The sequence below is a fragment of the Oncorhynchus kisutch genome, linkage group LG11 (assembly GCF_002021735.2).
Source record: "Oncorhynchus kisutch isolate 150728-3 linkage group LG11, Okis_V2, whole genome shotgun sequence".
In the NCBI taxonomy this organism is placed as follows: Eukaryota; Metazoa; Chordata; class Actinopteri; order Salmoniformes; family Salmonidae; genus Oncorhynchus; species Oncorhynchus kisutch.
Window position 1 is genome coordinate 50,238,619 of NC_034184.2, and position 13,526 is coordinate 50,252,144.

The 13,526-nt window shown below is 39.4% G+C and overlaps 1 protein-coding gene across 5 annotated transcripts in view; it reads left to right on the top strand.

The window, feature by feature from the left end:
- The first annotated feature begins 877 nt into the window (after nt 1-877).
- The window catches only part of LOC109865747 (cullin-2), a 41,726-nt gene continuing 29,077 nt past the window's right edge, over nt 878-13,526 (top strand). For 3 of the 5 annotated variants that reach the window (XM_020454166.2, XM_020454170.2, XM_020454169.2), the window contains exons 1-6: nt 878-1,008; nt 2,203-2,341; nt 3,582-3,684; nt 3,883-3,977; nt 5,681-5,786; nt 11,911-11,993. In XM_020454166.2, coding sequence (XP_020309755.1) covers nt 2,223-2,341; nt 3,582-3,684; nt 3,883-3,977; nt 5,681-5,786; nt 11,911-11,993 — 506 coding nt within the window. In that variant the 5' untranslated portion in view covers nt 878-1,008; nt 2,203-2,222. Of the gene's footprint in view, nt 1,243-2,202; nt 2,342-3,581; nt 3,685-3,882; nt 3,978-5,680; nt 5,787-11,910; nt 11,994-13,526 lie in introns of all 5 variants that reach the window. The other 2 variants (XM_020454171.2, XM_020454168.2) reach the window with 2 other exon arrangements.

Sequence of the window (13,526 nt, forward strand, 5' to 3'; positions counted from 1 at the left end):
GATTGGGGCCTGTGGAATGTTGTCCCACTCCTCTTCAATAGCTCTGCGATGTTGCTGGATATTGGCGGGAACTGGAACAAGCTGTCGTACACATAAATCCAGAGCATCTCAAACATGCTCAATGGGTGACATGTCTGGTGAGTATGCAGGCCATGGAAGAACTGGTATGTTTTCTGCTTCCAGGAATTGTGTACAGATTCTTGTGACATGGGGCTGTGCATTATCATGGTGAAACATGAGGTGATGGCGGCGGATGAACGGCACTACAATGGGCCTCAGGATCTTGTCACGGTATCTCTGTGCATTCAAATGGCTTACTACATGATTCCATATGTGCTATTTCATCGATTTGATGTCTTCACTATTATTCTACAATTTCGAAAATAGTAAATAAAAATAAAAACCTTTAAATGAGTAGGTGTGTCCAAACTTTTGACTGGTACTGTAATATTAATAGCACTGTAATACATTTACAGTGTAACAGTCAATAATCAAGTCCACTTGAATGATACACTACTTTTTAAGTACACTGTTTCTTAACCGTTCCAATCACACGAATAATACTTCATATCTCTTAGTATTTATACATCACAGTTTGTATTTATATGGATGAAGGAAACGTTTACGTTCTAGTTTTCATAAAGGACTCTTTGCTCTACCACAGCTCCCAAACGGGTACCCGTAGTTTTCGCCGACACCATTACAAAATAGGGGTCTTACTTTACAATGTTGTTCTGATAAGTCTTTGAATCGACGCCGTCTGTAATTGTAACTTTTGTTGGTTATTAATATTTTAATTGTGCACGGTACAAATTTAATTTGTCGAATATGAGTATACTGAATGCTCATGACTACTACATCCTTAACGACTCCATTACAGTACACCTACAGCTGATACAATGGTATATTCCATAAGGTATGGAAATGGAAGTGCTGTAAGTGAGAGATCAAGCTTGTGACAGCGGAGAAACTTGACTTTTAAATAACACGTATATATATTTATTAGAGGTATGTATATACAGAAAATCTCCATTTGACGTTGTAAACGTGTTTACCTAGCTACCCCAAATCGGTCGCTACTAGCTAGAATTAAGTGCCTAGCTCTAGCTAACTGGATCTCAAAGCTAGCTACTACTATTACCTAGCTATGTTGTTGCTTCTTCCTCATCCTAGCATGGTTAGTTAGTAAATGTGTAACATTGTTCGAGAAAAATATGACTGTTCGTGACTTCAGTGAGTAAGGTAAATATGTTTGCAGCATGCTGCAATATTCTCCAAAACTGACAAGCTATCTAACTTTAGCTTGCTTGTTTGAATGACGAATGAAATTGATAGCTGCTAACTAGCTACAGTAGCTAGACAGCTAGCCAGGCCTTCTTGTATAAATCTTGCAGGATATCTAACGTTGGCATTAGACTCACCCTGTTACCTGTGGCAGTTCAACTTAACGTTAATGCAACGAATGACTGCATATTGTTAGCAAATCGCTAACTAGCTATATTTGATTTGGGTAGCATGACTAATATTTTGGCGATTGGATTGTTTACACTGTCAACTAACTTAAGCTACGTTAGGTTGCTAGCAACCGCCCGTGAACAAGGGTGGAACACTCCATTTTATAACCTAGCTAGCTATTAACAGGATTGTTTGTATGTTGAGGTGTAATTGTATTTAGGGGTAACGTTCAATCTCACATGATCGTGATAACTTGTGCTTTCACTATATTGAGTAGGAGATACAGTAGTATTTATCATCCCCTGCACATTTTTACATTTTGAGATGTCTTTTAGTTAGGTTATGAACCCATCTGAAACTGTCATTTGACAAATGAATAAGTCATAACCTTGTTATCACATCGTGTTTGAGATTGTAATTGCGAATTTATAATCAGAGTTAGTTATCCTACAGGCAGATCAGTAAATGATGATTATTTGTTTTAATAATCTGTCTTTTTAAATAATCTGTATGCCCAAGTATTGTTTAATTATTGAGACATTATGTAACAGTTTATCAAACCTGAAGAGGAAAGATCATTCCCAATTGTAGTTGGATTGATTACATTTGGCATAGTGTATTAACAGTTACTTGATTCAACATCCATACATGAATAATTTGCATTTATAATTCTAAACACTTTGCTCCAATATTCCAGTACTGTCCAATTACACCAATAACCATGCTGTTTTTACCTCTTTACATCAGCCTGAAGAAGAAGCCGTACGATGTCCTTGAAGCCGCGGGTGGTGGATTTTGATGAAACATGGAACAAGCTACTGACGACAATCAAGGCTGTGGTGATGCTTGATTATGTGGAGAGGGCCACATGGAACGACAGATTTTCGTATCCTACCTTGTTTAAGCTCTTTAGAAAAATAGTTTTTATGAGTTTCTGAACTTTCTGTGTTTTGTGGTTTAGTTTGCCATTGATTTAGTAGGCTAAAATGCCACGGATCTTTGCTTGCATAGTCAAGCCATTAAAGGGATACTTCAGGTTTTGGGCAATGAGGCCCTTTATCTACTTTATCTTCCCCAGAGTCAGATGAACTTGTGGATACCATTTTTATGTCTTTAACTAGGTTTCCATCCAATTGCTGACAGATTTTAATGTGAATGTTCTAGAATCCCCATAAATAAAAGATGTGTCACAAACATTTGCCTTAAATAGCAAATGTACCTACTCTGGTCTTGGCACCTGCACTCTAACCAACAGCTCACAGATACAGTGCCGGGAGGCTGTTCGGGGTCTCTAGTCTACATTAGATTATTATGGATAAGAGCGAGAGTATTTGTCAAACTGATGACAATAATCAATCATGTCACCAGAATGAGACCCTCGGTATTTATTGGATAGAAGGAGCAAGATCACCGTGCACTTTCACTACCCTGTGAAGTTCACCATAATTTATTTAATTCGTAGCCTAATAAACTGCATGGTTTCCAGAGTTGTAGGAGGAGGACCACAAACCATATCATCGCAAGACTCCAAATTTTCTTTAATATGGTGGTTATTATATCAATATTTGTGCATAAAGGCGTTTCCACTGCCATTTCCTGCATAATTAATTTCCCGTCACAAAAAGATCACACAATGTCGGATGAACAAATTACACCAAAACTTCCTGTTTCCATCACAGCTGTCGTGATTTTTTTTATACGATATGGTTGGTGATATGGTTACTTGCATTAAATTGTGGTTGGAAACGTGGTTGGTGTCCAGTATAAAGAATGTTAGAGGTAGTTTTGCAAGCCAATGCTAACTAGTATTAGCGCAATGGCTGGAGGTCTATGGGTATCTGTTAGCACATACCCATAGACTTCCAGCCATTGCACTAACATTAGTTAGCATCGGCTTGCAAAATGTCCTCCAAGTTCCTTCATACTGGACACAGAGACCTAAACATGGTATCCACAAGTTCATTTGACTCTGTGGAAGTACATATCCCAAAGTAGCCCTTTAAGGTTTAACTTTAGGAAGTTCTCAAGTTCACTTAATGATTTTCCAGTAGAAAATAAATTGTCTGCATGATTTTTTTCCTCAGTGTTACAGATGAATGTGTTGGACTCCTTTACTCTAAAATCAGTGACATCTATGCCTTGTGTGTTGCATACCCAGAGCCTTTGGGTGAAAGATTGTACACAGAGACCAAGGTATTCTTGGAGAACCATGTCAGACAGTTGTACAAGGTAAATACGTTTCATAATTTGGGGAAAATATATTAGATCTGTTATCTACTGAATGTTAGTTCATAATGCCATTTTCACACAATTGACTAATTTCCTATTGCTCAGCTTCGGATAGCCTAATAGTTGTATTTGTTGTCTGCTTGTCATTGAAGTGCCAAGGTAATAAACTGATATTGGGTCTCTAATCTGTCATTTCAGAAAGTTCTGGAGTCTGAGGAGAAGGTTTTAGTGATGTACCACAGATACTGGGAGGAGTACAGCAAGGGAGCAGATTACATGGATTGCTTGTACAGGTAATGTTAGGGATGTGCATCTTTTTCTGTCTCGGTGATTCGATACGTATATGTTCTTCGATATGATACAGGAACGATACGTTTTAGTTTTAATTAATTTGGTTTGATTAGAGAGAGATTCGATGCGCTAACATTTTTTTTGCATAAACATGAATTTTCCATTCTAACTAAATGTCTGCTGCTGATATAGCTCATGAGCTGGGCCTCTCCGAGCTGGATCTGTCTGAGCTGACTTGTGTGTGCGTCCGTGCGCGCACTTTGTCGGCACCTGAGCTTAGCCATAAGAGAGAGTCGTGTGGTAGATGCCTATATCAGATTGGGGCGGTGGGGGGCAAACTAGCCTTTGTTTATTGTATTGTCCCCCCACTTTGGTTCTGAAATCACTATCACCCACTAATTAACTTGTCATTTTTGCAGATTGTATTTGAGCAATGTTTCAATATTTATAATTTACAATCTAACTATGACATAACCAATGAATACATAGCACAATTTTGGATTTGACCCCCATCTCAAAATCAAATAGTTTTAAGTGTCTTTTCTTTTCCTCTTGTTTTGGCCATGCAGTGCGCCTCACAAAAGTTATTCCTGTCCTCCATATGAAATTATCAACTTTATCCTATATATAAAAAAAGACCAAATACACTGATTGTTTAAAGCAAAACTACCAAAACAATTGCTGATGGTGAACAAGAAAAAAAACAAATTAAAATCTATTGCTTTGAGCAAGTATAGCCAGAGGAGAGTTGTCTCCAATAGCTTACTTTTGTTCCAGTAAAACAACATTTTCAATAGTGCATATATGCACATTACTTAGGTTGCCACTCAACTAATACAGTGTAATATCACGCAAGCCATTTTAGCATTTGAATGCTGAATGTGCTGCACAGATGTGCAAGATCAGGAACAAGCTGCCTAAATCATGAAGCTGGGCACAGCGGGCAGTTTGATGAGACAAAATGACTTGTAGATCAATGACTGTCAACACAGTTACATGCAGTTCGACACTGGAGGATGCATCAGTAGTCAAAAGTTGAGGTGTTTTAGAGGGATGTAACGATTCACCGATACGCATCGGTCCCGGTTCAAATGTTTAATATATGAGGGGATCGGTCCACGGGACCCCAAACCGATCCAAATGTACTGCTATTGGGTAGCTGGCGCTTATCCCTCAGTCAATTCTAATTTCTGATATAGTCTGAGATTGGCACCATGTTTAAAGAATACTGCCGCTTTTAGATATTTACAGATATTTCATATGTCACATTGGCAGATGTTTTGGGAAATTAACTCACACCACAGTGACAGCTTTGGATATCAGCATTTCTTACAAGAAGCTCCTTTCAACCATTTTTTAAGAGTCATTTAGCATGTTGTCGTCCCAGGATTTTGTATATATGAACTTGAGTTCATATCTCTTCTCATCACTGTCTGTCCTGCTAATGCCAAATAGACAGCACAGCTGTGAAAACAACTTGTCATGTAGAATGTAGATAGAGCCCGGGTCAGATCAGTCTGATGACAGCCTTCAGAGCTGTCCTGGGATCTTGGCCATTCACACACTAGTGAATCTGTATTGTGTTATGGGTTGCCCATAGCTAGTCTTACCAATACTTTGGGACAACTCTAGATTAATAACAGACCTGTTGTTATTTTAATATTATGTTGTGTAATGCTCTTTCTCTCCCTTCTCTCTAATATAGGTACCTCAACACACAGTTCATCAAGAAGAACAAACTGACAGAGGCAGACTTGCAGTATGGCTACGGAGGGGTTGACATGAACGAACCACTTATGGAGATAGGAGAGGTAAGTCTCCAATCATATCTCATTACTTACAATCTCAGTTATCCAGTACAAATGTCACAATATATCAGTTTCAAATCAAATTGTATTTGTCACATGCGCTGAATACAACAGCCCTTAACCAACAATGCAATTTTAAGAAATATAAGTGTTAAACTATTTACTCAAATAAACTCAAGTAAAAAATGTATAAATGAAAAAAATATATTAAAGCCCAACATTAAAATGACAGTAGCGAGCCTATATACAGGGGGTACCGGTACAGAGTCAATGTGCGGGGGCACCGGTTAGTGGAGGTAATTGAGGTAATATGTGCGTGTAGGTAGAGGTAAAGTGACTGCATGGATAATAAACAGAGTAGCAGTAGTGGGACAATGCAATTTTATCAGCTGTTCAGGAGTCTTATGGCTTGGGGCTAGAAGTTGTTAAGAAGCCTTTTGGACCTAGACTTGGCGCTCCGGTACCGCTTGCCGTGCACTAGCAGAGAGAACAGTGTACTGAGTTCTGAGTTCTGAGTGTACTGAGTTCTGAGTTCTGAGATTATATTGTGGGATTAAGAGGTATATTGATATATTGTGGGATTAAGAGGTAATTTGTGGTTTAGTACGGTACCCTGCTTCACTGCTTCATTGCCCCAGACCAGCGCAAGGGGGAGTTAGAGCACTGATCATGCTTTTGGGTCCCAAGGCGCTACTGCGTCTCTAACTGACAATGAATGGGCGACATAAACCAAATAGAAACTGATAATTATGCACGACTTCAAAATTGAATTTCAATGAACTGAATGATGAGGATGAAGAAGGTGATTGAATTTTTGACAATAGTGTAAGAATTGCTATTCCTCTGTACTGCATGTGCACATCTGGAAAAATTCACTTTTTTTTGTTACTACTCATCAGTATTACTTACTAAGATAAATTAAAATGTTCAATTATATTCCATGATATTCTTAAAATATGTGTTGACTGAATATAAGCAAGTGATGTCTGCTAAATAATCATGTTGATGGTGCAGTCATATAGCCTCTAAATAAATAAGTACCAACATTCCTTCTGATCGTCTTTAATAAAGAAATGTTTTGGTTATCCTGAACTGGATTACCTGGATTACCACCATCTCTTGCGCATGTCAAGACATTATGGGCTATTAGCAGAACAATAGACTCTTGCCAGCACCTCTCTGTATTTTGACACTTTGTGCAAAGCAATTGAGCCGCGTTAAAAACTTTGTGGATGGGGCGTCCCGATTGGCGCAGCGGTCTAAGACACTGCATTGTTGCTACAGATGCTGGTTCAATACCCATGAGGCGACGCACAATTGGCCCAGTGTCATCCTCGTTAGGGGAGGAATTGGCCAGCCGGGATGTCCTTGAAAACATAATCATCTCCAAAATATAGTTTTTTTCTTTAAACAAACAATTTAGAATCCTCCAATCCTCTAAATGTAATTATTGGCGAGATAGATTAATATAGATTGCAAAGTAGTTTGTAAGAGATTTTGCGATGGCACATGGTTTATGAATTTACATGCAATTTTCCGTTCCTCCTGAACAATAATGTAAGAATTGCTATTCCTCTGTCCTGCACGCACACACCCCCAAAAAAATACACTTATCCCCGAAAATACACTTATTTTTTTGTTTTTGTTTCTACTTGATCAGAACAAGCAGTAACTGGACTGGAGCATATTACTTCCTAAAAATGACATGAAAAGCGCACATTTGTAAATCCCAAACTCTAAAAGTAATTGGAAAGGTAGATACAACTTATTTGTGACATTGTGGTTCCTATAAAGAATGTAAACAAGATGCTGTGTTTTTATTTACAGTAGTGATGGACAGCTGGAGGCATTTTGAAAACAGGTTTTCAAACTCTTGTTTTTCACTGTAGTATTGTATCTGGTGTATATCCCATCATGCAAACAATGTTTCCTATTAGCAGGACAATAGACTCTTCACAGCCCAGCTACTGTAGGTGTGAAAATCCCCCAATTTGCAATGACGTCATCGATGCACTTATTGATGAAGCCTGTGACTGATGTGGTGTACTCTTCAATGCCATCGGAAGAATCCCGGAACATTTTACAGTCTGTTTTAGCAAAACAGTCCTGTAGCGTAGCATCTGCGTCATCTGACTGCTTGAGTCACTTTTACTTCCTGCTTTAGTTTTTGCTTGTAAGCAGGAATCAGGAGGTTAGAGTTATGGCCAGATTTGGAGGGCGAGGGAGAGCTTGAGTTTGTATTAATTTGTTTGCACATGTAACATGCTGGTAGAGATGTCAGTTTAACTGCATTTAAGTCCCCGTCCACTAGGAGCGCCTCCCCTGGATGAGCATTTTCTTATTTGCTTATGTCCTTATACAGCTCGTTGAGTGCGGTCGTAGTGCCAGTATCAGTTTGTGGTGGTAAATAGACATCTACAAAAAAATATAGATGAACTCTCTTGGTAAATAGTGTTGTCTTCATCAGAATGCACTCCCATGAATCCCTGGTCCACAATAAATGCTTGTTCTGTTCGATAATGTCCATCATTTATGTCAAAATAGCTCCTTTTGTTGGCGCGTTCAGTACACAATCTAAACTCACCAAGCGCGTTCACTAGTTTCAGACAATTTTTTTTTTTAAAGTTCTGTTACAGTCCGTAGCAACTTGTCAAACAATGTTTAGAATCAATCTTTAGGGTGTTTTTAACATGTATCTTCAATAATGTTCCAACAGGACAATTCCTTTGTCTGTACAAATGAAGTGGAACGTAGCTACCTTTCACGTGGGCGCCAGACCGAGGCTGTGGCACTCTGCCAGACCACTCACTCAAAGAGCTCTTATGAGCCCCTCCTTTAGAGTAGAATCCTCAAAACAGTTTCTAAATACTGTTGACATCTAGTGGAAGCCTTAGGAAGATAAACATAACTAATATAACTAATATCCCACTGTATCTCCCACTGTATCTTCAGGGGCTGAGTTGAAAAACTACAAACTTCAGATTTCCCACTTCTTGGTTGGATTTTTTCTCAGGTTTCTGCCTGCCATATGAGTTCTGTTATACTCACAGACATCATTCAAACAGTTTTAGAAACTTCAGAGTGTTTTCTATCCAAATCTACTAATTATATGCATATTCTTGCTTTTACGGCTGAGTAGCAAGCAGCTTAATTTGGGCACGTTTTCCGTCCAAAATTCCCATTACTGCCCCCTACCCCAAAGAAGTTAATGTCCCTGACTTTCTGGTCTAACTCTTCATCTGACATATCAGAATAGCATTCCCTGACAGACATATTGTGTTCTTTCATCCTTCTGTAAAAAAAGCTAACCGTTACACTGTCATGAAATATGATTATATATTGACTATGAAGCAAATGGCCGACACTGAATTGTAGGTGTTAACTACTAGCTATGTAGAAGTTGGACAGAAGTGTCTCGGCAGATTTCCTCCTCTTCCTCTGAAGACGTGAAACAAGGATCGGACCAATATGCAGCGTGGAATGTGTCCATGGTTTTTAATGTGAAAAACTGAACATGAACACGTATACAAAATAACAAAGTGAACTGGCAACGAAACAGTCCCGTGTGGCACAGACACAGGAAACAATCACCCACAAAATACCCAAAGAATATGGCTGCCTAAATATGGTTCCCAATCAGAGACAACGATAAACACCTGCCTCTGATTGAGAACCAATCCAGGCAACCATAGACTTACATAAACACCTAGAACAACCCCATAAATCTACAAAAACCCCTAGACAAGACAAAATACATAAATCCCCCATGTCACAACCTGACCTAACCAAAATAATAAAGAAAACAAAGATAACTAAGGCCAGGGCGTGACAAGAAGAACGCCCAGTGCTGCTTACCTGAGATGCCATCATCACACAGTCCTTCGTAGGTGTCCGCTATGACTTCCTTTGTGTTGGAAAGTAAGGTTGAACAGTATTGGTTGTAGCCAAACTGACACTCAAAAAATGGCCAAAATGGAAGGTGGTTGATAGCAAAATTAAATCAGAAAATCTTGTTTTATTAAAAGTAAAAAAGTTGCTTTCAAAACAATTATTTTTGATTGAAAATAAAAAAGTTTTGCTCTCCACAAAAAGACACAAAATTGTTTCCAGCAGCACAGTTAGTCACCAACTCTCAGGTTAACACAAAAACTGCCTAACCAGCTCTGCTACGGCTAGTAAAATGGTCAGAGTGGTCTCATTTGTGTCTGGAAGTAGCTAGCAAGCTACCCAACGTTAGCTTAGGTGCTTGACTGCCGTTGTAAGGCCAGAACGCTTAAATCAACCCTACTCCTAGGCCCGAGCGTCCAGTGTGCGGTCTGAATGTACAAATGCTCTAAATTTATGATCCAGGCACTCCAGATTGAATTTAACTAGGCAAGTCAGTTAAGAACAAATTTTTATTTACAAGGACCGCCTACTCCTTCCTCACTGTCGGGGAATTGAACACCGGTCTCCCGCGTGCCCTGCCGGCACAACACAGGGATTTTTTAGCTAAATAGCCCAGTACTGTACTGCCGACGTCACGTTGTACAGTGTCATATTGTCCGTTCCATACTAACAGAAACCCAGAGGGTTTTTTATTTTTCATGGAATAGAAACACCATAATATTAATCAAAATCATTAAGCAAGTACCAGTCAAATGTTTGGACACATACTCATTCCAGGATTTTTCTTTATTTGTACTATTTTCTACATTGTAGAATAATGGTGAAGACATCAAAACTATGAATTAACACATATGGAATCGGTTAAGAACTCATTATTATTTACAAGGACAGCCTACTCCTTCCTCCCGCCAGGGAATTGAACCCCGGCCTCCCGCGTGCCTGCATTTTGTAGTATAGACATGGCCTGCTCTCCCTTACGTAAGGATTTAAGCACTTTCCCATGTATTATACTGTATGTACTGTAGGCCAAGTTTACTTGTCAGACTGCACAGTAGCCTAATAAACAAATGCAGGTGGCTTATCTTCAAAATGCTTTATTATCCAAATGTAAAAGAATGTACTGTACAGTACTGTATTTCTTCATCAGCATCATTATGCTTTCGTTAATAAATTAATGACAAAAATACTCTTTCAAAATGCAGATGTTGATTTAGTTATGGTTCCATAACAAATTACTATGGGAATAAATGTCACTGATTTACAGAAATATTGGAACAAAGTTGTCTAATGAAGGCAAGCAATTTAGAATCCTCCAATCCTCTTATGCTGTAGCCTACTCCCGACCGTCACATTGTACAATGCCATATTTTCCATTCCATCCTAACGGAAACCCTGAGGGTTTCATTTTTTGTTTTTCTCGGAATAGAAACACCATAATATTAATCAAATTAATTAAGCCAAATTTCTTAAAATCAATCCCATATACTATGTTATTACAAAAAAGGTTTTAAATTCTCTGGTAATGCCATTATGGAAGACTATCAAATGCTTCTCAAAGATGCCCTCTGGTGGTCAAACTAACACTAACTTGCATTAACAGAAAAAAAAATTCTGACACTTTGATAACGTATCACAGAATGCTGCAGCAGCCGGCAAGGTGACACATCTTTTAAAGGAGCAACCACTGTAGTTACGAGACAAGGTATCACAATATACTATGATATTGATAGACATCTTCAATCACTGTCTAATCATCACAAAAACATTATTTTTAATCTTTTAATCTATTTTCTACACAACTTAAAGAATATAAACATCATATACACATTATGAAAACGCTTCAACTTAGTGTTTGCCCTAACATTTTCATTGAACTTTTAATGACATCACAAAATAGATATATACATTTTCCATATTCCACCTCTCATTATTACCAGCATTTGGAGGAGGAAATATAGTGTTCCCGTGTCCATGGTTTAATGTTCTAGTTTTGGGCTGTAAATTCTTCATAAGGCACACAAAGAAATTCCAATTGTCCATGCTAGAGAAGAAATAAATAATCTGCTGCCTTACAATTTGATGTGTGTGAGTTGTCATAAAATCCCCACATCCATCCCTCCTCTCTCTGCGGGAGAGAGATAGTTCTGTAGACCTGATACACTGTAACCTGATCCTTTGGATCCTCACAGGAGAGTCATGACAATGTGCTCATACAATTCTCCCCACTTTGTCATTTCAGCTAGCACTTGACATGTGGAGGAAGCTGATGATCGAGCCACTGCAAGCTGTCCTGATCCGGATGCTGCTGAACGAAATCAAAAAGTTGGTTCATGGTTTATATTCATGGTTCATGGTTTATGTACAGTAGGATTCAGCAGGGCTAGCCTGGGAGAAGAAATGCTTGAAGTACGGTGCATTCGATAAGTATGCAGACCCCTTGAATTTTTCCACATTTTGTTACGTTGCAGCTAGGTTTGCAAAATTCCGGGAACTTTCAATTAATTCCCTGCATTTCCCGAAATCCCTGGTTGGAGGATTCCCGGAATCAGATACGAATGAGCAGGAAATCTGGATTCCTCTAACCAGGATATCTGGAAAAACAAAGGAATTTATTGAAAGTTTCTGGAATTTTGCAATCATAGTTGCAGCCTTAATCTAAATAGATTTTTAAAAAAATCCCGCATCAATCTGTACTCCATAATGACAAAGCCAAAACTGTTTTTTTTACAATGTTCCGAGACAGGATTGTGTCGAGGCACAGATCTGGGGAAGGGTACAAAAAAATGTCTGCAGCATTCAAGGTCCCTAAGAAAACAGTGCCCTCCATCATTCTTAAATGGAAGAAGTTTAGAACCACCAAGCCTCTTCGTAAAGCTGGCCGCCCGGCCAAACTGAGCAATCGGAGAAGGGCCTTAGTCAGGGAGGTGACCAAGAACCCGAGCTCCAGAGTTCCTCTGTGGAGATGGGAGAACCTTTCAGAAGGACAACCATCCCTGCAGATTTCCACCAATCAGGCCTTTGTGGTAGAGTGTTCAGACGGAAGCCACTCCTTAGTTAAAGGCACATGACAGCACATGACTCTCAGACCTAGCCTGATTGCGAAGAGTCACACCTGGTGGAAACCTGGCACTATCCCTACAGTGAAGCATGGTGGTGGCATCATCATGCTGTGGGGTTGTTTTTCAGAGGCAGGGACTGGGAGACTCGTCAGGCTTGAGGAAAAGATGAATGGAGCAAAGTACAGAGAGATCCTTGATGAAAACCTGCTCCAGAGCGCCCAGGACCTCAGACTGGGGCAAAGGTTCAGCTTCCAACAGGACAACAACCCTAAGCACACAGCCAAGACAATGCAGGAGTGGCTTCGGGACAAGTCTCTGAATGTCCTTGAGTGGCCCAGCCAGAGCCCCGACTTGAACCCGATCGAACAACTCTGGAGAGACCTGGACGCTCCCCATCCAACCTGACAGAGCTTGAGAAGATCTGCAGAGAAGAATGGGATAAACTCTTCAAATACAGGTGTGCCAAGCTTGTGGCATCATACCCAAGAAGACTCAAGGCTGTAATCGCTGCCAAAGGTGCTTCAACAAAGTACTGAGTAAAGGGTCTGAATACCTGTGTAAATGTGATATTTCTGTTTTTATTTTAGCAAAAATGTCTATACTTGTTTTTGCTTTTTCAGTATGGGGTATTATGTTTAGATTGATGAGGGGGGGGGGAAATGTCAAAGGGTCTGAATACTTTTCTGAATGCACTGTAGGTCTAAAATGTCCAGTGCTCCTATTTAGCGGTTTGTGATTGTCATAATGACTTGATCTCTGGGTTTGTTTCTGTGAAGGTAAAGGATGAACATTCGCT